The following is a 26803-nucleotide window of genomic DNA, read 5'->3' on the forward strand; positions in this document are numbered from 1 at the left end:
TCCACCCTGATGCCCGGGCCTCACCTGCACGTCCACGGTCACGTTCAGGCTTTTGCTGGCCGCCGCGGCCTCCCTGGCTTTCTTCTCCTGCTCCTCCTGCAGCCGCTGCTCAGCCAGGCGCTGCTGTTCTTCCTGGGACCCCGGCGGAGGGCGGGATGTCACAGACCACGTGTGCGTTCTCCCCTCCCCCCCCACCAACGCCGCGCAGTGAGGCAGGCAGGGCGGCTCCTGCACCAGGGCCCCTGGACCAGGTCTCCCAGCCCAAAGCTCAGGGCAGACCCCGTGGGAGCCACAGGCCCGGCTCCCCTTTACCTTTTTCTTCTTCTCCTCCAGCTCCCTCTGCAGCCGCTCCTTCTGTAGCCGCAGGGCCTTCTCCCTCTCCTGCAGCTCCCTGAGGACCGAGCAAGAGCCTGTCAGGGTAGGAAGCCGAGGCCCGGCCCCGTTCCACCCTTGCCAGGGAAGCCAGAGCCCTGGCACATGCCGCAGAAGAGGGAATGGCAGGACGGTCACGCCAGCGAAGAGCCAGCAGCTGTGTTCGCGCCCAAGGGGCTAGGAGCGCTCAGCCGAGGGTCTGGGAGCACTCAGCCCCGAGGCCCGCCAAACTGGGCCCCGCACCTCCACACCACTTAGACCTCCGTGCCTCAGTCTTGCCTGCTGAACAATGGGGAACATAACACCTTTCCTCCAGAGCTGCCACGAGAACAAAATGAGGTCATCTGAGCTACCGCCACTCGTCCTGACCCACAGGCCAACACCCGGCCCCAAGCCTGACACGAAGCAGGGAGGGGCCGTTCACGGCTCAGAGCCACCTGCACTCACTCGCTCATGACCCTGAACAAGTCACGGAACCTCTCTGGACCTGTGTCCCCCTCCGGGAAGTGGAGCAGCTGGTACCCACGCTGCAGGTGTCTTCAGGTGAGGATTAAACAAGGAAATGTGTGGAAAGCGTGTGGCTCGGTACCCGCCCAAGCTGCCAAAACGTCATGACGGTCGCCACCCGCTGAAGCCCCTGGCGCTGCCCGGCACACGTCCAATTCTAAAGCTACATCAGATGCCGCCCTCTGTGCCCTCCCAGACTCCCGTCTCCGACTCTGCCCACAGGGCCAGGGACCCCTTTGTGCCAAACGACACGATGGCCCTGACGCAGTCAGCCCCCTGGTTGTGACCCACCTCCTTCTGCACTGGGCCTGTAGCCACCCACAAAGACGGGCACGGAAGGAAGTGCTGCCTGGTGTTTCCCAGCGGGTGGAAGCAGGAGAGAGGCCAGGCCTGGGCCTGGGCCCACCCGAGAGTCTACACGCACACGGGCGGAGTCTGCGTCTGCACCCAGGCATAGGATCCCACATATCTCCTGGCCAGTGGTGACGGAGGCTTATCCTCCTTGGCATCCCCAGGACCCAGCACAACCTGGCACAGGGACTGGCCTTGGATAAATGCTTGTGGAACTAAACGCTTGTGGAACCACTGCCTCTGCGAGGGCTCATCTGCCACGGTCCCCAGTTGGAGGGAGGCGGGACAGTAGGGAAATGTTGGTGGGGGGGCAGCCCGAGTCATCACCAGCCCCAGAGGAGCACGAGCGGTGGGCACGAGCCAGGGGTGCCGAAGGCCCTGCAATGAATCACAGCACGTGGTGGCCTGACTCTGCCACCCAAAGGCCCTCAGTGGCTGCTGAGAAATGCTGGCTCGTCCTGCGGTCCCCCATCCCCCTTATGTCAGCTGAGAAAAGAACAAACTCAGCTCATCCGGTTGGAAGCAGAACAGAGACACAATCCCAAGCAACCCTGCCCGTTACTCCTTGAATCTCCAGCAGCCAACACACCACGTTTGGGGGGTTCGCCTTGTCTGGAGCCAGGAAGAAAGCCTGTCCTTCTTTTCCAAACTCCCGAGCGAAGGCGGGAGCTGCCTCTAGGTGACGGCTACATCTGTGTGGCAGCCACACATGTGCACAGGAGGACGGCTGACGTGACGGCAAGGCGCCGCAAGGTCACCTGGGCGCCGGGCCTCCGCGACGCCTCACCTCTCGGCCTGCAGCCGCTCCAGCTCGCGCTGCTCCGCCAGCCTCTTGGCCTCGGCCGCCTTCCGCAGCCGCTCCTGCTCTTCCTCCCTCCTCCTCTGCAGCAGCTCCTGGTGGCGCCTCTCCTCCTCCTCCTGTGACCAGAGAGCAAGGTCAGGGTTCGCAGGCCAGCCTGGGCTGGAGAGGCAAGAGCGGGTCTGGGAGGAAGGGGGGGTGGGGGGAGGAGCGGCTGGCCGGAGGGCCTGTCCGTCCCAGAAGCTCCTCTCGTGTCAAGAACACCAGGGGCCGACTTCCCTGGTGGCGCAGTGGTTGAGAATCCGTCTGCCAATGCAGGGGACACGGGTTCGAGCCCTGGTCCGGGAAGATCCCACATGCACGGAGCAACTAAAGCCTGTGCAGCAAAACTACTGAGCCCACACGCCACAACTACTGAGGCTGTGTGCCACAACTACTGAAGCCCGTGCACCTAGACCCCAGGCTCCGCAACAAGAGAAGCCACCGCAATGAGAAGCCCGTGCACTGCAACGAAGAGTAGCCCCCAATCGCCGCAACTAGAGAAAGCCCGTGCAGCAAGAAGACCCAACGCAGCCCAAAATTTAAAGAAATAAATATAAATAAATAAATTTAAAAAAAGAACAGCAGGGGCTGAGCGCAGGGACACCCCACACGAGGCTCCATCCACGAGGACCACTGCAGCCGGCTTGAGGAGTGTCTTGCGACAACTCCTTTTGCCGCAGCAGCAGATTTAGTAGTTAAGGGTACAGACCGGACGGAGCCAAACTCATGAGCTGGGTGACACAAGGCGAGTCACAGAAGCCTTCTGGCCTCGGTTTTACCCTCATTGATAAAATGGGGACAACAGTCACGCCCACGCCTCCTAAGACTGCTGAGTTTATACACATGACGCACTTAGAACAGTGCCTGGCACAATGTAAATACTCCATAAATTTTAGCCATTAGTCTTATAACCCCCTCATGCCAGATTTGTGCTCCCTAGAGTCATAAGACCGACAGTTCCCAGGAAGAGGTGGGCCCGTAATCTTAAGAGGCAGAACGTTTAATCCTCGCAACAACCCTATCGAGTAGATACCACTGCTACCTGAAGGAACCAAAGCACAGAGAGGTCAAATAACCCACCCAGGGTCACACAGCTAATAGATGGCAGAACTGAGATTGGAAGTCTGGCTCCAGAGTCCATGCACTTAACCCTCAAACTGCTGCCTCTACAGAAAACACAAGGCGGGTCACCGTCCCCGTCCCCACCTCCATGACCTTTGTTAAACCTCCTTGTGAGCTCAAGGCAGCAAGACCCACCAAGATCAACCCGACACAGGGGGGTGAGCCCAGCGGTCCAGGGGCACGGAGGCAGTGCCGTCCTCCTGCTGCGTGAGCCCGGCGTGCATACCTGCTGTAGCCACCTGAGCCTCCGCGCCTCGTCCTCCTGCCTCCTGCGCGCCTCCACCTCCCCCATCTTCTTGGCCGCCGCCTTCTTCTTGGCCTTCTCCTCGGCCAGCCGCTCCTCCTTGGCCTGCGGAGCCCACCCACAGACGCCCATTGGAGCAGCCCCCCGCCACTCAGCCGTACAGGGTGGGGCCCAGTACGCAGCAGGGCAGATACTCCATGTCCCTGGGGCCCCGGCTAGCTCCCCACAGCCCGGGGGAGGGGGTACCCGGGAGCCAGACCTGCCAGGAGCGCAGGGCTGTGCTCGGTCCCGGGCAGACCTTCCACCCTCCACGTGGCTCAGAACAGACCCCACGGACGGCCACGAGAGGGATACAGGGCATCAAACCCGTAACTTCCCGACGGGTCCAGTCCTAACCCTCGGGCCACCCAGTGTGATGGGCCTGGGTCCCGCCAGGGCACAGCCCGCGGAAGCTGTTGCCCACAGCCCGAGGCCTGCACCTTCTCCGTCTTCTCGTCGATCTGAGCAAACTTCTGCTCGATCTGCTTCTTCTTCTCCTCCTTCATCTGCTCCACCCGTTCCCGGGCCTGCAGCACCTTACGGAGGCGCTCTTCACGCTTCCTGCGGGCACAGGGTGGTCATGGGGGCCCAGCAAGGCCGGGGGAGCCGGAGGGGGGGCGCGGGCACTTACAGCTTCACCTCCTCCAGCCGGCGCCGCTTGTCCTCCTCCACCTTCTGCCTGCGGAGCTGCTCGGCCTCCTCCTTCCGCCGCAGGTTCTCAAGGCGCTGCCGCTCCTTCGCCTGGGGGGGTGGCGGTGGGGGAGTGAGGGCAGCCCCGCACTGGGCCAGGACGACCCCACAGGCCTCCCAAGGGCCTGAGTCACGAGTGCCCTCACCTGAGCCCTGCCAAGGTGTGGGCAACACAAAAGTCAGGCTCAAGACTGGATGATTCAGATTGATCTGCTGAACCAACTAGTACTTTTCTCGTTTGTTTGTTTTTTGCGGTACGCGGGCCTCTCACTGTTGTGGCCTCTCCCGTTGCGGAGCACAGGCTCCGGACGCGCAGGCTCAGCGGCCATGGCTCACGGGCCCAGCTGCTCCGCAGCACGTGGGATCCTCCCGGACCGGGGCACGAACCCGTGTCCCCTGCATCGGCAGGCGGACTCTCAACCACTGCGCCACCAGGGAAGCCCCCAACTAGTACTTTTAAAAAGTTGTTTTTGAAATTATTATATAGCCACATCACAAGAAGTTTGGAAAATAAAGGAAAAAAATGCCATCCCTAATCTACTTCACCAGCCTATAGTAACCTCTGTTAGCAGAGGTTATAACTATATAAAAAGTTATATTTGATAAAAGAGTTAAGAACGAGGGACTTCCCTGGTGGTGCAGTGGCTGAGAATCCGCCTGCCAATGCAGGGGACATGGGTTCAAGCCCTGGTCCGGGAAGATCCCACACGCCGCGGAGCGGCTGGGTCCGCTCGCCACAACTACCAAGCCTGCGCTCTAGAGCCCGCGAGCCACAACTACTGACCCCGCGTGCCTAAAGCCTGTGCTCTGCAACAAGAGGAGCCATCGCAATGAGAAGCCCACGCACCGCAAGGAAGAGTAGCCCCTGCTCGCCACAAGTAGAAAATGCCCGCATGCAACAACAAAGACCCAACGCAGCCAAAAGTAATAATAATAAGAAAAAAAGAACCAGATTGGGAAGGGACAGAAAGGCAGCTTTGAAAGTTACGGTTAATGTTCTATTTATGGGGGTGGATGGGTACACATGTGTTAATTTTTTATTATTATGCTTTATAACTTTTACGAGTGTATACACACACACACACACACACACACACACACAGTGTATCGACTCTTTCCTAACAGCTGAAAAAAAAAGAAAATACTGTCAAATGCTAACAGAGGTTACTATATAGGCTGGTGACACTGATTAGGTATGGCATTTTTTTCCCCTTCATTTTCCAAACTTCTTGTGATACGGCTACATACAAATTTCAAAGACAACTTTTTAAAAGTCCTAGTTGCTTCAGCAGATCGATGCTGGTACCCTCCTCCTCCACAGGCCCAGAAAGCCCCAGGGGCATGGCCATAGCAGTAGGCAACCAGCAGGACAGGTGGGGCCTCCAAGCCCTCCCTGGCCAAGGACGAGACTGGTGCTTTACCAGTAACGGTCAGGGGATAAGGGTAGAAGCTGGGACCTGGACTAGAGGCCCACCCCTCACCCCAACCTGGCTCCCATTAGACACCACCTCTGGGCTAAGCCACCCATCGGCCTTACTGTCCATTTCTCCTTGGCCACTGACCTTGACTACAGATTTCCCACCTAGAAATCTGGCCCCGAGGTAATACCATCCTAAAGATGGAGAGAAGGGCTCCGGTTCTGGGTGAGATGGAGTAGACACTCCCATCTGTCTCTCCCACTACATGTGGCTGTATAACCTAACAGAATGCACGGAGCAGTTATTTGAGGCCTCTGCAAGGTAAATAGCCGCAGGCAGACTGGGGAAGGAGACCAAACTTTGAAGCATCACCGAACCAGCAATGAGCTGAATGCTTTTTTTTCCCTCCAGCACTAACTCAGTGAAGCCTGAGACCCCAAAGAGATCACCGAGGTGCTGACAGAACTCCGGGAAGAGCCCTCTGGTTCTGACTCAAAACACTATGGTTTTTTCCCTCTTTTCTCCCTTCTCTCATGCTCTGGCCCACAAGCAATCCTGTGGCAACGGGGACAGCAGCAGTTACTGGAACCTGCAGAGTCAAAACTCAAGGAGGAGAACCTTCCATGCCACACTATGGAGCTGTGATCCCAAAATGCTGGGAAACACTGTTGCCTTTCTTTCTGTCTCCCAGCCGGAGGCCCTCCACGTGGTTAGGGGAGCACACAGCAGAGCAAAACAACTAAGGCCCCAGCTTCCTGGCTGGGGGGCAGAAAGGGGGAGCCCCAGAGAAGAGGAAAGTACTGGATAGATTGAGAAAGTAATACCATAAGGTTTTTATGAACTCCCGGGCGCAGCATCAAACTGGAGATGTTTGGATTTGACCCGAACTATCACACCTGAAACTTTGAGAACTAAACTCACGGGCCACCTGCCAGATCCCAGACGGACCGCTGACTGGCACACCCACGACAGATCCAAAGAGCACTGTAAAGGCTTTGAAATCTGAATGGACATTGGAACCACAGGCCACAGAAAGCAGGTTGGAACCACAGCCAGAACCAGTGGGTTACTGCTAAAGCAAACTATCAACAGTCTCCATAAGATTTAAACAAGACCCAGAGTCTCCTAACATCATATTCAAAATGTGCAGGCTGCAATCCAGAATTACTAAGCATACAAGGACCAGGAAAATCTCAACTCCCACGGGAAAAGGCAATCAACAGACACCAATGCCAAGATGTCGGGTTGGAATTCTCTGACAAAAATGCCCCAACAAATAATCACAGCACTCTTAAGACAACTGGAAAAACAGAAAATCTCAGCAACTAGAAGATCTAAAGAAGAAGCAAATGGCGATTTGGAACTAAAAATACAATAACTGAAAAAAAAAAATTCAGTGGACAGATCCAAGAGCAGAATGGAGAAAACATGAAGATAAATCAAAATTTATCCAATCTAAACACAGAGAGAAAATATACGGAAGAAAAATTAACAGAGCCTGAGGGAACTGTGAGATGACAACAAAAGTTCTATGAGGACTTCCCTGGTGACCTAGTGGTTAGGATTCTGGGCTTTCACTGCGGTGGCCTGGGTTTAATCCCTGGTTGGGGAAGATCCCGCAAGCCGTGTGGTGTGGGAAAAAAAAAAAAAAAGTCTATGAAGTACTGAAAAAAAACCCAAAACCTTGAAGAAATAATGGCTGAAGATGTCCAGCTTTGCTGAAAGATATAAATCTACAGATTCAAGAAGGTCATCAAAACCCAAACAGGATAAACCCAAGGAAACCCATGTCCAGCCACAAAAGAATCAAACTGCTAAAAACTTAATATTAAAACAAAGGAAAAAAAATTCTGAAAAGCAGGCACCAGAAGAAAAAAGACACATTATCTATCAGGGAGCAATGATTTGAATGACTGGGGATTTCTCATCAGAAAGTTTGGAGGCCAGACGGAAGGAGCACATTTTAAGACTGCTAAAAGGAAAGAACTGTTAATCCGGAACTCTACCTATATTCAGTGAAAATATCCTTCAGAAATGAAGGGAAATAAACTTTCTCAAATAAAGGAAAACTAAAGAATTTGTTGCCAGCAGACTTCTCAAAGAATTGCTAAAGGAAGTTTTTCAGACAGAAGAGAAATAATACCAGAAGGAAAGGTGAAGCTTCAAGAATGAAGAACAGAAATGACAAATACCTGGGTAAATATCAAGACTTCTTTTCCTCTTGAGTTTCTTTAAAATGTTTGACAGTTGAAAGCAAAAATTATTCTGCTGGAGTCATCGATGTATGGAGATGGAATATGTAAGACAAGGATCACACACAGTGGGAAGTCAAGGCATCTATAGGTGGTAAGGTTTCTACATTCCAATTCAACTGATAAGATACTGATGCTTGGGCTTCCCTGGTGGCGCAGTGGTTGAGAGTCCGCCTGCCGATGCAGGGGACACGGGTTCGTGCCCCGGTCCGGGAAGATCCCACATGCCGCGGAGCAGCTAGGCCCGTGAGCCATGGCCGCTGAACCTGTGCGTCTGGAGCCTGTGCTCCGCAATGGGAGAGGCCACAACAGTGAGAGGCCCACGTAATGCAAAAAAAAAAAAGATACTGATGCTAAAGTAATTGTGAAAGTTAAGTATGTAATGCCTCAAAGCAACCATTAAAAACCCTAAAAATGATATAGTCCAAATCGCAAGAGACAAATTAAAATGGAATACTAAAAAACGTTACGGGACCCCAAAAAAGGCGAGAAAGGGGAGACAGAAGAAAAAAACAAAGGTAACAGCCAATAATAATAAAACAGTAGACATAAATTGAAACATACCACTAAATATATCAAATAAGACACTGTTAGATTTTAAAAAGAAACAAAACAACCACCCTGACTCAATTATATGCTGTCTACAAGAAACTGAATTCAAATGTAACGACTGAGTTCAGAAGCATTATGCTGAGTAAGCCAATCTCAAGAGGTCACCTGTTGCATGATTACACTCATGTGACATTCTCAAAAAGACAAAACTATAGTGATGAAGAACACGCGGTAGGGGTGGGGGAGGGAGTCTTGTGGGGTGATGGAACTGCTCTGCATCCCAACTGTTGTAGTGGTTACATAAACCTATGCTTTCACAAAGTATAGATTTCACTGTATGATAATTTTTAACATAAATTTTACTGTAAAATGTTTTTTAATATAAAATTTTTTTTTTTAAAGATGGAAAGAGAAATGGAGAGAGATGATCATGAGTCATAGAAGCCAAGCTGGGGTAGGAAGCCAGGCTGGAGGAGGATGTTGGCCTTTGGGAGGACCCCTCAGGGAGGGAGCAGGTGGCTTTGTGCTCTCCAACCACACGGACCCAGGGAAACCCAGCAAGAGGCCACACCGCCCGCTGGCCTATGAGGAAAGCACCTGGGGAACAAAGGCCACGTGGCACCCAGAGCGCTCACCACCCTCTCGTCCTGCCCCCAGATTCCTACTCTCAGCAGGGCTCAGCAAAACAGGCTTTTGTCCTGAAGCTTGACTATTAGGATTTCCCAGCCCAGGTCAGAGAATTTATCCTGTTGCACCGTGAATTTTATAGAAGAAAACAAGAGTTTCTTAGGTCGTAGAATCCGTGCTTCCTCTCTGCCCCAACCTTGGAAGGTGGGCTGCTCCCCAGGGGCCACCATCAAGCCCAAAGCAGAGGGTGGGAGGGATCCAAAAGCTTGTGCAGCCCCTTCTGCCTCCAGGGGTCTCAAATGAGCAGCCTCTCTGCCATCCATCAGACAACCACTTCATGCCAATCCACGTGCTGGGTGCTTGACACTCGCTACTACTCCCTGGTTCATCCAATCTCCCTGAATGAACCTCTGTCTCCACACTTTGTAGCCAAGGAAATTTAGGCCCAAAGGTTAGGAAACCAGTCCAATGCCACAGCGACCTACCTAGGCAGGTCCCCTGGCCTCCTGAGGACTGTCCCACCCACGCAGATGTCGCATGCAGGGACCTGGGCTCCCCAAAGCAGGAAAGGGCAGCTTCCTGAACCTCTTGGTCATTCCTGCAAGGCCCCAATCAGTCTGGGTGGGGCACAGGTAGTTCCTTGTAGGAGGAAAAAGTCCAAGGCTGGTTCACTGCTGTGGGCCCAGGTGCCTAGTAGGGCCCTGGCACAAAGACAGGTACATAAGAACCACACAGCCTGCTTGCTGGCATGTTGGATGACACGCCATGGCCCTGTCCACCCAGATGGGACCAGCCTTCTTGCAGGAGAGGCCAGTTCAGGACCTGCCTGTCCAGCTGCTGGGCAGCCTCTTGATTTGTCAAGCTCCACGGCAGTGCTCCTGGGGCCCTAAGACCCCTGGTTGGAGGCAGAAGCCCTCCAGGTAGGTGGCCCTTCAAAGTGCCAGTGGACACTAAAGGACTCAGGGGGATGCAACCTTGCAGCTGCTCGGGAGACCCTGGGAGCTGGGACTGTGGGCCGAGCAGGTCCCAGGCCCCCATGGCTCCTTGCACGCAGCCGGTGGTCCAGCTCAGCTCTGGGGTATCTGAGAAGAGAACAGCTTCTGTGGCCTTCTTTCTGGAGGATGGCACTGACAGTTCCACCATTACCCAGCAGACCCAGATCTCCTTTCCCCACTGCCCCACCCCTCAAGGCAGCAGCTTAGGTCTGCGGTCCTGTAAATCTCGGTGGCCTGGGATCAGAGATGCCTTGTCTATTCTCTTTGCAGCCCCAGACCCTGAGGGCAAGCCTGGCACCGGGGAGGTGGGAGGGACGTGGCTGGGGGGGAACACTGCAAGATGTGGCCCTGGTGACCCATCGCAGGTCACACCCCCTCTGCTTCCTCCTGCCTGGGGACCACACCCCCTCTCATCCTCCTGGGCAGGCTCTGCAGAGGCAGGACATCGGCTCCAGAACTGCAGGGCCGGCGGGCCAGCTAGCCAGCAACTCTAGCTCACCTCCCACCTCCCGGCCCCCTTAACGCTCCCACTGATGATGTTAGTGCCTCTACAAGTGCTGTCAGTTTTGCAGGGACAGGGCTATGGCGGGTAAGTGCTGGGTGGAGCTAGGTTACAGGACAGGGAAAGGCTTTACTTACAACAAAGCTGCACTGTGGAGGAGAGGAGACAAGGAAAAAGCCAAGAGTTAATGCCAGGTGGAGGGCATCCTGGAAAGCAGGCCGCGCTCCTGAAGACGCCAGTGAGTCTGCTTGGGGCCTGCGCCCTCTCCCAGCGCCACCACTCCTCTCACGTCACCCAGGCCTCATCCCCAGGTCAGCGTCCACGTGAGTCCCTCACCTTAACTACTCAGGCCGCCGGGAGGGAATGGGGGCGGTGCCTGGGGATGGATGGCCACGGCGGTGGCCAGCCAGGCCAATTCTGCCACTTCCCAGTCCCGGATCCCAGACCCGGGAGGTCACCCTGAGCCGGCCGAGCCTCTAGGCTGCAGTGCAGAGCCCAAGGAGTCAGGACAGTCTCCAGATGTCGAGGTAGCCCAGGGCCACAGAGGCTCAAGCTGGTTCTTGACCAGTGCCAGGTCACACCCGCCTTGGCCCAGGCCCCCGCTGCTCCCAGCAGCCTGGGGACATGCTGCAGCCTTCAGCCAGGCCGCCCTCACCTTGGGGTCCACGCGCAGGGGAGTGTTGCGCTTCATGAAGGATTTCACGCTGCTGTGAGGGGTCGAGGTCGGGGTCATGAGCGTCTGGTTCCTCTGCACGGTGTGCAGGAAGGTCCGGAGGGGCCGCACCACCTGCAGAGGGACCAGGGTCAGAGCCCGTGGGCGGGGCAGGGGGCGGAGGGAGGGCAGACGCACACTCACCTTGCTGGCGGGACAGGGCGGGGAAGGGGTCTTGCTCCTGGGGGGCTGCAGCTCTTCATCCTCCAGCTGCTGCTCTTCATCCAGCTCACTCACGGCCTGCTTGTAGCTGCGCTTCCTCCTGCCGGCGTGCGGGTGCAGCAGTGTCACAGGGCCCGCCCTCGCGTCCCCCCCAGCGCCCCCTGTCACGCCCCAGAAAAGGTCCCCCTTGTGAATGGAACTGGGCCCAGCCCCCGGGGCTCCAGATTGAAAGGCACTGCAGAGGTGGGGGCTCCCTGACCAACCCTCTGCCGCCCAGTCAGAGGAAGGGGAGTGACCAGTCCAAGGTCACACGGCCAGGACACAGGAGGATGGGGGTCTGGGATCCCGTGGCCCACCCCCAGGCCAGGCTCCTCCCACAGCCTGCAGCCACCTCTGTTATTAAGTGAGAGCGCCAGTCCCCACCCCTGCTGAGAGGACACGGAGGTCCCTGACCACATGCCCACCCTTCCCGAGGGAGGACTCAAGGTTCGTGCCCCTCTGGGCCCCTCAAAATGGTCGCCTGCACACGCCTTCCCGCATGCGAACCTGACACTCTGAGGCGGCTCCTTGGGGCCATCTGCTTGGTCAGTCTTGGCCTCTGTGGAGAAAGCGGTTTCAGGGGGGCGATCGGGAGAGCACGGAGGGGTCAGGGGAACACGCCCACCAGCAGTGGCCGTGGCAGGGGCGAGGCTCTCTTCCCGGCAGACCCCAGGGTAGCCAGGAGCAGAAGCATCAGGCTTAGCACTGCCCGGCTGTGACCCCTCTGTGGACGCGCAGAGCTGGCACGCTGCCCGCAGCCCGCAGATCCCTCGCCCCCAGGCCTGGCCTCTGAGGCGAGAACAGCAGGACAGTCCCATGGAGGTGGCCCTAACCACATCCCACCCACCTCTAACACTGAGAGCCGGGGGCAGAAACCTACAGAAGCTGCAAGCTCTTACAGGCCCCTTGAGTGGCTTCGAAATCCCACTCCTCCCGGCCCTTTCAGCTGGGGCTGGCACGGGGGCGGGGCCTCCTGAGCAGGGTCAACATGTGCGGTGCGGGTCTGTACATTTCAATTTGCCGCCAGGAGGAAGCGCCGATCTCTTCCCCGGCTCTCCAACACTCTTTACTCCAAAGGGTCCCGGCAGCCCCTGGGGCCTATGGGGCTGGCATGGCCATTGTGCTAACCCTGTCCAGCAGCTGGGGGAGCCGTGTTCAAGCTCTCACGGCTACGCTGCTCCTCCCACCAGGGAGATGCAGGCCAGGCCCCAGAGCCCACAGCTCTCACGCCCTTTAGCCAGGAGACCCACAGAGGAGAGAAGTGAGCCAGCGACAGAGACAGAACACGAGGCCAGGTGTTCACACCCCAGGACACAGTTCCTCCTGTCCCCCCTGGATTGAGGCTCCAGGCCTTGACCTGGCATGTTCAGAGTTAACGCCCCAATTCAGGTCCCACCCCCAGCTTCCTGCACCAACCAGCCATGGCCACCCAGTGGCACTCAGCAGTGGCTCCAGCCAAAAGGTGGGAGATGAAACGTGCAGACTCGAAGGAGATCGCTGCACCCTGGGTCTCACTTTCCCTCGGCCTATCAGCCCAGAAAACCGGGCTTGCCTCTTCTCCAAGAGAAAGTCAGGCCGAGGCTATCACGGCCTGCGTGGCCCTGACGGTCTGTAGGTCAGGAGACTCACCCGGCCGCCCTTCAGAGGGCGTTCCCTGGCCACTGGCTGCAGGCTGCAAGCCGGGCGTGCTAATGGCGATCTTGGTGGCACTGCGGAGCTGCAAGGCGCTGCCACTGTTCTTGGGGACCTAAGGGAAGAGCCATGGCTTTAGGGGTCTGCACATGGGACTCGCAGGCCCGCCCCTCCCTGGCCTGCCCATCTCACCTCCGGCTCAGCTGCCTCCTCTGGCTCAGCTTCCTTGCTGGGCTCCTCCGCCGTGGGGCTGGAAGCAGAGCAGGGGGCACTGTGGGAGCCGCCCAGCCCAAGCCTCCCCGCAGAAGCCCCTCCCCTACGCCCTGGGGTAGCGACCTAGGAGGGACGGGAGGATGGGCAGCCGGAGCCAGTGGCCCCGTGGTTTAAGTCTGCGGCCTGGGCAGACGAGCGGTGCCAGCTTCTGAATTTGGCTTCGCTTGTATTCCACCAGGGCCTTGATTCGGGAGGTCGGCCCTTTCCCAGCTCCGTCTCGACCCTTTGGGCCTGAATGAGCCACGTCTCTTTTGAGGCCCGTTCTCCATTCACCGCCGGCAAAGTCACCGGTCTCCCTGTCCCAAGCACTGCCCCTCTGCTCCAGAGCAGGGAGTCGTGGTGGTGGTGGAATAGTTTTAGTGACAGCAGGACGTGGCCTCCAGGAAAAGGAGCGCTGGCTCAAAGCAGTGCTGGGGTGTAAGCCTGGAGCAGGAAGCACCCCACCAACCCCCATGCCACCCACCCCAGTCTGAACTGGCTCCTCACGGCTGCACTGGCTCATCCACAGGCCTCTGGATTTGACAAAGCAATGAAGCCCAGGCCCCAGGGTAAGGCTTGGAGGGGTCAAGGCGAGGCCAGGACTGACAAGCGATGTTGACAAGCAATTCGGGAAGACCTGACACCCGGGTGGCACTGCCTGGTAAGACTGGGGCAGGGGCAGGGGGCAGCGGTGGGCAGCCCAGGGGCAGTCCCTGTGATGAGGGAAGGCTTGAGCACAGGAAACGCCTCCACCTGTGGGGCTCACCTAGAAAGGGCCCCCCGTGTGCCCTGCCCAGCCCTGGGAAGGTCCCCAAGCCCTGGAACTGAACTCACCTCACTTTCTGAGGCACCTCGACATTCAGGAGCCTCTCCAGGTAACTGTGGCCTGACAGGAAAACAAAGGAACAAGAGATGCCCTCAGAATCAGCCAGGTGCCCCTCCAAGAGGTCCAGGGAACCAGGCTCTGATGGGGGCTCCACCACTTCTCATCTGCAGCCAGACCCTCTCCACCTGCAGACCCCTCCTTTCACTAGACATAGACCCTCTCGACCCCAGAGACCTCTCCCCCTTCCCTGGGTGCAGATCCCTGCCGTCAGCACTCCCTCGACTCCTAACACCCTCAACAGAGCTGCTGGCTTGATGTCTCCTGCTACCCCCTAGAGGGTGACATGCCCATCTGAGGGCACGTCTTGGCTCCTTCACTGGGTTGGGAGTATCCTGGGAAGAGGGACGATGTCCAGCTCTGAGCCTCCAACTCCCAGCACAGGCCGACACAAAGCAGCTTATTCATTCAACAAACATACGTCGAGGGTCTATACCATGCACAGGCCCTGGGGACCCAATGGAGAGCAAACCAGACTGGGCCACGACCTGGTCTAGATAATCATCAGATAATCCTGTAACCGACATGTGACATGTGCCATGACAGAAACAAGCAGAGGACTTGAAAAGCCTATTGGGAAGCCGAGCTGGTCTGGAGGCTGGAACGTAAAGGGTAAGAAGGTAAGAAGGTCGCAAAGGAGGAAGGGGAGAGAGGAGGATGTCCTGGACAGTGGTTCTCAAAGTGTACTCTGGGGTTCTTGAAGTCGAGTGTCCAAGAGGACCCTTTTGGGGGACCCACGAGGTCCTAACTATTTCCACCATAACACCAAAATGTTATCTTCCCTTTTCATGGTGTTGAGATTTGCCCTGAGACAGTGAAAGCAATGGAGGTAAAGTACGAAGCCTGGGTACCAAACTGCACCCCACACTCGGGACGGAAATGTCTGGTTTCACTTAAGAATGTCCTTGGTGAAGGAATGAAAACTATTAATTTTATTAAATCTAAACTTAAGTACATGTCTTTCTAATACACTATGTGATAAAGTAGGAAGTATGCAAAAATGCCCTTGGGCTGCATAGCCAAGTCTCTGAAAAGCACAGGGGTCTGAGGTCTCAGCTGAACTGGCCCCTTTTTAAACGGAATGCTGTTTTTAAGTCAAAGAACAACTGACAAACTATGGCTAATCAAGCTTGGGTATTTGGCAGACATTTTCTTAAAAATGAACAAAGGGAGCTTCCCTGGTGGCGCAGTGGTTGAGAGTCCACCTGCCGATGCAGGGGACATGGGTTCGTGCCCCGGTCCGGGAAGATCCCACATGCCGCGGAGCGGCTGGGCCCGTGAGCCATGGCCGCTGGGCCTGCGCGTCCGGAGCCTGTGCTCCGCAACGGGGGAGGCCACAGCAGTGAGAGGCCCGCGTACCGCAAAAAAAAACAATAAAAAAACAAAGGGAGTCTGTCCCTTCAAATAAAACGAACAGTATTTGTTGCCAAGAATAAAAAACTGAGCCCACAAAAAAGCCAAAAATAGAATTTTGGACCTCATATCCACCACCATGAACTTCATAGCTTCCCGATACCTAAAGATGTTTCTGAGGAGACCAGAAAGCAAATGTGCTCCTTGAAAAAATACATAATGAAGTGTGTCGACATCTGGAAGATGTGCATAACGCCACATATTTGTGAGTATGCACAAATTATCTGGAAAAAAAAAAAAAAAGAATATGCACCATTATCTGAAAAGGCTTGTAAAGTACTCTTCCCTTTTCCAACTACGTATCTGTGTAAGGCCAGATTTTCTTCATATACTTGAACCCAAACAACACAATGCAACAGAGTGAATGCAGAACCCAGCTGTCTTCTTTTAAGCCACACATGAATGGGATCTGCAAACTGCAGAATAACGCCAGTCTCCTCGTCACATTTTTGTTTGGAAAAGTTATTTTTTCTTAAAAAAAAAAACCAACAAAAATAAACACAACTAACCTTAACAGGTAATTGGCTTGTTACTTTTATATTAAAGTATTAAATAATACTTTTAATATCAAAACAGTAAGTAGTATTAATATAAAAAATAAAATATTAATGAATATTAAGAATTTTTTAATCCTTCAAGTTAATTTCTAATACAGTAACTGTCAATAGATGGCGCCCTCATAATCAAAAGCTCTTTGGGGTCCTCAGTAATTTTGAAGTCTGGAAGCAGGGGCTGAGGCCAAAAGTTGAGAGGTGCCAGTCTAGGCAGAAGGAACAGCATCTGCAAAGGCCATGAGGCAGGAAGGAGCAGGCTTTGCTGGGCACAGAAGAAGCCTGGCTCGGCTGGAGCATCTGGGCCACAGGTGCGTGGCCAGAGGTTAAGGCTGAGGGAGCCGAGGTCGGAAGCAGGGACCTTCCTGGGGTGAGGCAGGCAGGCCTGGAGGTGTGGGAGGGCCAGCTCCCACCTGAGGGGTCTGTAGCCAGGAGACAGCTCACATCCCCTGCCTCCCATCCCAGCTCAGGGCTCGCTGATGAGGGGGCAGAAGGGTGAGAAGATGCCCATGTGACCGCACAACTATTCCACCAGCGCAAAGAATGCTCTGGAATGTTAAGTGCCACCTGCATGCCATTCAGGCTTCAGAACAGGTCTGGTGGCAGGGAGGAGGACTGGAAGGGGGTCGAGGGGCACCACACTGGCTCCAGAGACTCCCCCGAGGCCCCAGGCCTGTTATGGGCGTCACTGGCGGTCCTCTCTCCCCAGCTCACGTCCCCGCTCCCCTGCTGCAGGTGCTTCCTTCCCCTCCCACAGTAACAAGTTACACTCAAATCCTGATATCAAGGGCTGCTTCTGGGGTAACCCAAACTAAAATCCAACCTCTGAGTTGCCCACCCAGCCAAGCCCCAGGGCCTGGGTGTCAGGAAGGCCTCCAGGAAGCCCCCTCTCCCCTCCCTGCTCCACACCCTTGAGCGCCCCGGAGGGTCACCCAGGCCACACCTCCACTGAGCTTCAGGGACCCAGGCCGTCTGCAGTTTTATCATCCAGTTTTGTTTTGATTTAGATGGACTGAGCTGTACCATAGCCAAGCACTAAGATGGGTCCTCTACCCACATTCAAGGCAGGTGTTCTTACCATTTAACACATGGGGAAACTGAGGTTCGGAGAAGGGTGTGCCCCAGGCCCCCCAGGCTCTGTGTGACTCCAAGCCTTAACCACTGTGTTTGACTGTCTTCCTTCCACAGGACTGGGTCAAAGGCGAATCAAATCAGAAGCCCATCCGTGTGCAGGGCAGGGGGCCGAGCAAACGGACTGGCTTAAGAAGAGCTTCTGGATGTCTGACCAGAAGCATGGGGAGGGCCTCTAGGGTCTCTCCCCAAACCTCCCTCTAGAGTTCCAGGCTTGCCCGCCCCCTTGGGCCCCTGCCCAGGATCAGATTCACACCTGAGGAAATCTCCAAGGCAGGTCAGAATCACTGGGGCCCTTCTGAGAATCCAAAAATGAACAGTGTGCCAGATCGCATGTCTGCACAGGCCCCCGATTGTGTGTCCCTGAGCCCCAGGCCCTGGAGCAAACCCTTCCCCAGGCGGGGAAGAAACCGGGCCCAGGGAGGTGCCCTCACCTGCCTGACAAGTCCGCCCTGTGGCTTTCCACCTGGCCTCCTCAGCAAGCGGCCACCATCCCAGAAGGGACGAAACATGTGGGGCTCTTCCCAATTTACAGACTTGGTAGCCTCCTTAAGCCTCAGTTTAAATGTACAGCTGGGGCCAGACCAAACAGTTACGTTAACAGGAGATGGCCCACAAACATGGTGAATCTAAGTGAGCCTCCACAGGAAGGAAGGGGAACACGCAGGCCCTGGGGAAGAGGCCCAGGTTCAAGCTCAGCATGGCATTAACCACAGGGACACTGCGGCCAACGGCCCCAGACCTCAGTTTCCTCATTTGTAAAACAAGAGCGTTGGACTAGATCTGCCCTGTCCAACGTGGTAGCCACTAGGTATGTGTGGCAACTTAAATCTGAACTATGTAAAATGTAATAAAACTAAAAATTCAGTTCCTCGATCAAACGAGCCACATTTTGAGGGCTCAATAGCCATTCGTGGCTAGCTAGTGGCTACAGTGTAGGACGGCACAGATCTGGAACACTTACACCACTGCAGAAAGTTCTGTGGACAGCTCCTTGCTAAATGGTCCCCAGAGCCCTTAGGCTGAGCCGGGCATGAAGGACCACCCTCCACAGCCTTGCCCAGAGCTGAGCCCCACACTCACAGATGATGCGGGCGGAGGCGGCCGGCTCTTTGGTGGCCTTCCTGGCAATCCTTCTGCTTGATCTTCGGACGGTGCTCTCCTCTTTGGAAACCAGGGAGTAATTCTGGGCCAGCGAGACCTGGGGACCCGGGGAGGACGGGGCGATCAGGCTGCGCCGCACTGACCTGCGGTCCACACGGGAGCCCGTGGGTGTGGAGAAGTTATCCGGCAGGATGGGAGCCAGCACCCGCTCCCGCCACGGGGAGGCCGGAGAGCTGGGCGAGTCCTGCGGGCCTGGGGAGGTCGCGGCAATTCTGAGCTTGGAGGCGGATCTTCCTGCTCCAAACCCTCGGCCCTTGGGGTCCTGGGGTGTAGTTATCAGGGAGCTCACGGTGACAGACTCCAGTCTCCCGGCCTCTGGCTTCTGGGGTGTAGAGTCCTCCTCCAAGGTCAAGGTGATCTGGGAGGCCAGAGCAGCGGCCGGAGCCGGGGTAGGGGGTGGAGCCTGGGCAGACTGGAGCTGGCTAAGGTGCTGCTCAGCGCTCCGGCGCTCGCTGATGCCAATCTCCACCATGGGTACCAGCTGGCACTGGGCCAGGCTCTCCTTGGGCTTCTCGGTCAGCACTGTGGGAGACTCAGGGGTGGGCGAAGGCGTGGCTGCCGTGGAGGTTGCTGCAGCTGCGGCCGCAGCACGGGTCACCCGCCGCAGGACGGAGCCGTTCTCCCCCACCACTGTGGCCAGCCTCTCCACCTTGTCCTTGCTGCGGAGGTGCCGGGAGCTCTGATGGCTGCTCCGCGTCTTTCTGCGGGACAACCTGCTGGAGGAGGTGGAGCAGAAGCTGAGATGACCCAGCAGGGCGGGGAGGCTCCCCAAAATTCCAGCTGCAGGCACCGGCCTCCCCAGGAGCCGCCAGCTCAAGTGGAATCTGAAGCGGAGGGCTAGGAGGCAGAAGACCGGGGTTCTGGTCCAGGCTCTGCAGCCTCTAGCCGTGACACCCCGGCTGCCCCTCTCTGGGCCTCAGTCTCCCTATCTGTAAATTGGGATAATGCCTGTCCTCTCAGAACCACTGGGAAGATTAAATTCCCCTAAACCTCCCACTGACCGGGGTCACACTGGGCCAAACACCTTGCTGGAGGCATTACTCATGCTGTCGCCTAAACCACCAGACAGCCCTGAGAGGCAGGGACCATTATCCTCACTTTAGACTCCAGAAACTTGAGGCTTAGAGACGTGGAAAATTAACCCAAGGACATACAGTTGCTAAGGGGCAGAGCTGGGGTGTGCACCCAAGACCACCTGACCCCCAAGACCCAGCCTCTTTCCCCTGGTACTTCGCAGCCCATGGTCGTTACCAGGGTAGTTATAACCAGCACAGCAACAGGGGGTTAGGGAACAGCGCCCGGTCTACACCTCTGGTCACTCTCCCCCAAGCAGAAGGTCAGGTTCTCTTGCTTCTCCTACCTCTGGAAGGAGAGGCCCAGATCAAACACCATCCCCACCTCCAACACACACAAGCTCTGGACTCCACGGCCTCGGGTCACGCTTCATTTCCCCTGGGCGGCTCCTCATGTCAGTTAATACCTGCGAATCAAGCTCTCCACGTGGGCCCCAAGCCTCCGGCCCCTCCTACCTTCTCCGGACGGGGTCTCTGTTTTCATCCTGAACATAAGAAATCCGTCTCTTTTTCCGTCGGTTCTTCTGAGAAGGTGTTTTGGGCATCAGCTCGGGCTCCTTGCTGAATTCTCTGTTTGGTACAAAGAGGGTGATGTTCGAGGCTGCCTGGAAACCATGGGTCCCCCTTCCCCACCCAGCCCGACCCCTGCCCCCTTCCTGGCAGTGCCTGGTCAAGCTGGGGTGACCAGCACCAAGCAAGCTCTCCAAGGCTGCAAGTGAGTCACCGCAGGCACTCAGGGGTCCGCCCGCCCCCCTCCTGCCCCCGAGACATGGCAGGGGAGCAAGGTTGCCAAGCAGCCCCACCCTCTGAGGTGCAGCCCAACACTTCTCCCCCTGCTTCCCATCACCCTAGTCCTGAGCATCCCGCGCACTCAGCAGGGACTGCTGGCAGCCTGCCTGTTCTGCCTGTCAGGTGGGGAAGCGGCCCCCGCTGAGGCCTCAGGCAGCCCCGGGTCCGTCCCTCCCGCACCTGGTGAACATGCGCTCGGCCTCCTCCTCGATCTCCTCCAGCCACACCATGTCCTTATTGTCCACGTTGCAGACAAACTCCATGAGCTTCTGGTCACAGAGCTCCAGCAGGTGAATGGGCCCTGGGGCTGTCGTCCCCATGATGGCTCTGTCGGGAGAAAGCAGAGATAAGAGGCATGAGGGCTCAGGGCTGGAATCTTCACACTCTTCAATGCCGCCCCATCCCCACCCCACACAGCACGTTGTCCCCAGAAGCCCACAATGACCAGCCAATTGTGGTGTCAATGGACCTCCTTACAAATGGCTGTCTCTGGGGCTTAAAATGACAGGGCACGGCCAACTGCCTTCCTGGATCAGGAGAAACTGTGGTCCCACCAGGTAGGACCCCTTGACCTGCCCAAAGGCCTGCTCTTACCCTCCTAAGGGCTCCTCTCCTACTGTCGGAGGGTGAGTTACCCACGAGCTGACCCCAGGCATCAGGCCAGAGAACATCAAATCCAACTGCCTCTTCGGGAGGCCAGTGGCTGGAAGGGGTTCTGCGTCCCAAAGTAGTGGGTAAGAAAGCGGGGTCTACAGACAGGCTCTTCTCTAAGGGGCCCCTACAACCCTCTCCCTTGAGCTGAAATGCCCTTGAGACGCATGAGGGAGCACGAGGGGAGCGGATAAGCAACGTCTTGTTTTTAGGAAAACTTGTCTAGAAATATCAGGCAGTGGAAAATACAAAATTAGTTTGCTCTTAATTTCCTTTAAAAAAAATTTTTATTGAAGTATAGTTGATTTACCATGCTGTGTTAGTTTCAGGTGTATGGCAAAGTGATTCAGTTATACATATATATTTATTGTTTTTAAGATTCTTTTTTATTACAGGTTATTACAAGATGTTGAGCACTATTCCCTGTGCTATACAGTAGGTTATCTATTTTACATATAGCAGTGTGTATATCTTAATCCCAAACTCCTAATTTATCCCTTCCCCCTCTTCCCCCTTGGTAACTATATTTGTTCTATGTCTTCACTTAATTTCTTAAAAAACTAGGAACTCAAAAAAGCAAACAAATAAACAAACAAAAACAAAAAAACAACTGGCAACTCAGATATTCTCCTCAAAACTCAGTTATAAAATCATCACCAAAGCCCCAGGCAAGGAAGAAGTGTTCTATTCTGGTCATAGCAGGGGCTCAATAAATATCCCGACTGGTAGAATGAATGAAAGAACAAATGAATGGGTGACAGTGGTTAGCCACAATAACAGACTGCATGTCTCATGCCATGGCAGTAACCCACCACCCTGATCTACAACTTCAAAACCAAGAACCACGCATAGCTCAGCCTCCCACCTAAGATGGGAACTCCTGGAAGGAGGGGCTAAGTCACCCCTTACAGAGCTTAATGCCAGGTCCTGTTGCAGCCTCATAGGACTTCCTGGGGGCTGATTTCCAGGGCACACGAGCCTTTGTTCCTTGAGCAAGCTCTGCCCTCTGTCTGGAACCTTCTGTCTCCTATTTTGTGCAGCTCATTCCTCAGCACTTGGCTCTCAGCAACTCAGGGAGGACCCGACCACCAGCTACCATCCTATCCATCAATTTCAATTCTCCGCATGGCACTTGGGTGACTGTATCTGTTTGCTTGCTGCCTGTCTCTGACCACTAAGCGTTTGTTCCCTGAGGACAAGCCTTTGTCTGTCTTGCTCGCAGCTTTGAAAGCCCAGAGTATGGCACAGTGCCTGGCACAAAAGGGATACTTGTTAAATGAATTCATCCATCTATCAACTCTATACCTAGAAATAAACATTCTACAGGTACTCCCACCCCAACACATACACACGTACAGGGACACCAAATGAACTCATTCTACACAGGTTAGGGCATGCCTTACTCATCCAAAGGCCTACTCCTAGATGCCAAAGGCAGCACTCATCGGGGCAGGGCCAATCGGGCAGGACTGCAGAGGCTCTGGGCAGAGACAGCTCTGCAGCCAGCCAGTCATCGACACAGCCTCTCGGCTGCCATCCTTCTGGATCCCCCCAGTCCCTCTGTCCCAGAGCTCAGCCCTGGCTAAGGGCAGGAACACAGTTTGAGGCTAGGAAAGAGAAAAATGTTAAAGGAAGACAAAACACTTGTTGCTATGGAAATCAACAACTTGCTCTTTTTTTTTAAAGTATTTGTTCAAAATGGCAAAATGGGCGAAAGCTTCTTTCACAAAGTGCAAAAAGGTGTTTGGGCTTCTTCCATGAGGAAGTTTGTTTTCAGCAGCCTCAGCCTGGGTATTTAAAAAGGGTCATTGTCATTAGATCAGAGGTGACCCTGTGAAAGGAGGGATCAGTGTAAGAATGAGGGTCCTGGGAAAAGCAGCAAAAATCTCTTCAGCCCCTGCAAGAACCTGGGCACAAACCCAGAGCACCCTACATCCCACCAAGGGTGAAGGGTGCTTGTTCATTTTCGTCTCCCAATACTTCTCTCACATCATACACCAGACTAGGGCCCCACGGCCCTCCTTCACAATACCTGTTCTTTTGAGGGTGCAGGAAGTCGGGCACCTAACTGTGACCTCGCCTCAGCAAAGAAGGGTCACAACAGTTGCTTTCTTTAAAGAGTCCTACTCCGTGCTTGGATGGAGCATCATCTCATTTAATTCTCACAACCTCAAGGAGACCCTTGTGCAGATGAGCAAATTGAGGCAAAGAGAAGTTAAGTCAAGGGCAAGGCCTGGATGTAAATTGTGCTCTTAACCACAAGCTTTGCCGCCTACTCCATTTCAACCTCGGGAAGGCAGGGGCCAAGTTCTGGCTCTGGGCGCCCCAGAGAAGGCCACTGTCAGTGAACGTGCTTGGGAAATGACAAGATCAGGGGTAGCAGTGGACTCCAGAAATGGTCGCTTTAAAATGTTGCTCAGCCGATGGGGGAGGTGTTGAGCGAGAGTTAACTGTACAGAAATGCCATCTGGCATAATTCCGTCACACAACCCGGTCGGTGTGCGCTTCCTGCGCGTCCAGATCAACAAAAGGCCTCCTGGGCACAAAAGAAGGTGCTAGGCACCGGGAGGGGGAAGGGACGGGGTTATTCTCTAGGATGGAGGGTGGGGGTCATCTCTGGCCCCAGGACCAAGGCAGGTCACCTCGTCACTTGGAAGAGGTGATCCATCCACTGCCAGGCCGCAACGGGGGGTAGAGGGTCACGCCCCCGGTCCGGGGCTGGAGGAAGGGGTAACAAATCGCTAACTACCCCCCCACCCCCGCCGGCCGCCCGCGCGCACTCACTCGACTGCACCGCGTCTCCTAAGTGCTGCTCCGATCCAAGTCCGACGACCTTCCCAGCACAAATCTCAGCCCGCCCAAGTCCCACCGCTCCCGGCCTCCAAAGCTCGCGGCTGCAAGGAAGCAACGGGGCGGTGCAGCGCGGGCCAAACCTACGATTTTCAAAACTGAAAGCTCGACCAATCCCCGGCAAGTTTGTCTGTGGGGCTGCAGAAACCTAAGCCAATCAAGTAAAAGGAAGCACCAGTCCGGCCATCTATTGGCTACTTGGATTGGCAATCTGCGGGACTAAGAGGCGGGGAAAGGAAGCTTTGAAACTTTAACCCGAACAGCTTCCGGGAACGGTGGCGCGCGGCCTAGAGAGTAAGTCGCCCGCGGTGGGGGTTGCGCGCGCAGGACCTCGCACGCCGGAACTACACGTCCCAGCGTGCACTGCGAGTGCCCTAGGGGACGTGGGAAGTGCGTGGGGCCTTAAGTCGTGGACCGGGAGGTCGTGCTCTTTCTGGGAGTCTTATGCTTTGCCATTGCCATTACTTCACCCAATTTGTCCTCTATACGAGACTCTGACACTTTTGAGAAATAATACTTGCTATAGACTTGATAATGTTTCTTAATGATTTCAACTTAAAATTACAAACTGAAACAGCACTTACATGCAAAATTTATGATACAGTGAAATCATTTCGATGACAATTAACAATGTTTGAGTCACAGGTAAAGCCAAGTTGCTTATACGCTTCCCACGCTGTCAAATGTTAAAACAAGAATCCAGATCTCTGTTCCCACACAGATTTGCAGCAGGTATATTTTCCAAGCTCAAACTGCAGTTCCAGCATAGTTTTTCAGACTTTGATGCAAATGCAAAGGAAATTTCCATTATTTCAAAATCCATTTAACTGTGCGATCCAGGAGTTTCCACCTAATCTCCAGTTGGGAGTGATTAATCTGCAATGTGATGACCTGCTAAAACACAAATATCAAGAAAAGAATATAACAGATTCTACAAATGTCTTCCTGCTGGTGAATATGATAGATTGAAAGCATCTGCTCAGGGGCGGATATCAGCATCTGGCAGTACATATCTGTGTGAAAAGACATTTCAAAAGGGAAGTGGGTAAAAATCTCACTGTAGATCTGCATTAACAGATGAACATCGCAATCGAGTTTTAATGATAGGGAACACTAACTGAGCCACAATTAAGAAAATATTATCCTCCACGCCTCACCCTTATCCCCAAAATAGAATTCTATTGTTATTAGTAGGCATATACCTTTAAAAATTATATTCAATTATTATTACTATATTTTGAATTACATCAGATTTTAAAACTGTAGATATTTTTTTCCTCTCTTGTTAGGTAAGTACCTACGTAATATCCGAGATTTTGCCTCTTGGCCCACAAAAGCTGAAAGTATTTACTGTCTAGACTTTATAGAAGTTTGCTTATCCCTACGCAAGGACAACATTTCTGGAACTAAACACGGGTACCCCCTTAGGAACGTGCAACTCAGTCCAGGGGACACGTGACCGCAGCTCCTAGCCACGTAATGATACTTTGCCCACCGGGCAGCTGCCAACGATGTGCTGCTGGACTGGAGTTAAAGCCCAGCGGGGCAGACAGCGCACGCGCAGCCGAGTCTCCCGCAGGCATGTCAGCGCAGGCGCAGGTGGTGAGAAGCCGCTGACTGGGAGCCTGACTGCTGAGCTGCCAAGAGCACGTTCCAGGCACTCTAGTTTCCAGGCAGTTTAGTTTCCAGGCTGTTTGTGCCGGAGGATCTAGCGACCAGCGAAGGACGGGCTACCCTTGATGGGTCTTCATGCTGCGGGTGGTGGATGGACCTGGGGGCAGGCCCTGGCTTCTTGGACACCTCAGATTATTCTGAATGAGGGTTTCTTTTTCTTTTCTCTCCCTCCCAACCTCCCTCCGTCCCTCCCTTCCTTCTTTCCAACATTTAATTGTGAAATATAGCACACATCTAGAAAAAGGCACAAAACTGAGATATACAGCTTATTAGTTTGTCAAAATAATTCCTTAAAAACCACCTCCCACGTCAAGAAATAGAGCTTGGCCAGCTTCCCAGAAACCCCCCTGCTCCCTCCCCCAAAGTAAAACCTTTAAAGAAGTATGGTAATCATTGTATTGTATCGCTTGTACAGTAGTCTCCCCTTATCCATGGTTTCACTTTCCGTGTTTCAATTACTGGGGTCAAATGCAGTCTAAAAATATTACATGGAAAATTCCAGAAGTAAATAATTCATAAGTTTTAAATTGTGCTGTGTTCAGAGTGGGGTATTGAAATCTCACACCACCTGCTCTATCCAGCTGGTGACAAGAATCAGCCCTTGTCCTGTGTATCCCACCCATTAGTCACTGTCTTGGTTAGAGGATCAACTGTCGAGGTATCGCAGTGCTTGTGTTCAAGTGACCCTTATTTTACTTAATAATGGCCCCAAAGAGTAGTGATGCGAGCAATTCGGATATGACAAAGAGAAGCCATAAAGTGCTTCCTTTAAGTGAAAGGTGAAAGTTCTCAATTTAATAAGGCAAAAAAATCGTATACTAAGATTACTAAGATCTATGGTAAGAATGAATCTTCTATCTGTGAAGCTGTGAAGAAGGAAAAAGGAACTCGTGCTAGTTTTGCTGTCACACCTCAAAGTGCAAATGTTACAGCCACAGTGCCCAATAACTGCTTAGTTAGGTTGGAAAAAGCATTAAATTTGTACAATAAGATGTTTTGAGAGACCACATTCACATAGCTTTTATTACAGTATATTGTTATAATTGTTCTATTTTATTATTGTCAGTCTCTTACAGTGCCTAATTTATAAATTAAACTTTATCATAGGTATGTATGTATAGGAAAAAACTTGGTATATATAGAGTTTGGTACTGTCTGAGGCTTTAGGCATCCACTGGGGATCTTGGAAGGTATCCCCCATGGATAAGGGGGACTACCGTATAGATTTACCACCCAGAAACATGCATCTCTCAACATTATAGTTTTGTTTGTGTTTAAAAAAAAAAATAAAGTGTTACACAGTTTGCTCTTGTGT

At 54.1% G+C, this 26803-nt stretch overlaps 1 protein-coding gene across 3 annotated transcripts in view; it reads right to left on the reverse strand.

The window, feature by feature from the left end:
* INCENP (inner centromere protein) overlaps positions 1–24006 on the reverse strand; it is a 29897-nt gene extending 5891 nt beyond the window's left edge. The window contains exons 1-16 of one of the 3 annotated variants that reach the window (XM_022591781.3): positions 23749–23920; positions 20494–20640; positions 19981–20094; positions 18371–19164; positions 14144–14195; positions 13250–13307; positions 13055–13172; positions 11933–11984; positions 11369–11486; positions 11168–11299; positions 4108–4217; positions 3917–4037; positions 3420–3542; positions 2018–2148; positions 313–391; positions 25–132 (exon numbers count right to left, since the gene is read on the reverse strand). In XM_022591781.3, the coding sequence (XP_022447489.2) occupies positions 25–132; positions 313–391; positions 2018–2148; positions 3420–3542; positions 3917–4037; positions 4108–4217; positions 11168–11299; positions 11369–11486; positions 11933–11984; positions 13055–13172; positions 13250–13307; positions 14144–14195; positions 18371–19164; positions 19981–20094; positions 20494–20633 (2250 nt within the window). In that variant the 5' untranslated portion in view covers positions 20634–20640; positions 23749–23920. Of the gene's footprint in view, positions 1–24; positions 133–312; positions 392–2017; positions 2149–2201; positions 3543–3916; positions 4038–4107; positions 4218–11167; positions 11300–11368; positions 11487–11932; positions 11985–13054; positions 13173–13249; positions 13308–14143; positions 14196–18370; positions 19168–19980; positions 20095–20493; positions 20641–23748 lie in introns of those variants that run through there. The other 2 variants (XM_022591780.3, XM_089914704.1) reach the window with 2 other exon arrangements.
* Positions 24007–26803: the final 2797 nt, after the last annotated feature.

Source organism: Delphinapterus leucas, chromosome 7 (assembly GCF_059928025.1).
Source record: "Delphinapterus leucas isolate spDelLeu-1000000601 "Yukka" chromosome 7, BTC_Dleu_Yukka2, whole genome shotgun sequence".
Lineage (NCBI taxonomy): Eukaryota > Metazoa > Chordata > Mammalia > Artiodactyla > Monodontidae > Delphinapterus > Delphinapterus leucas.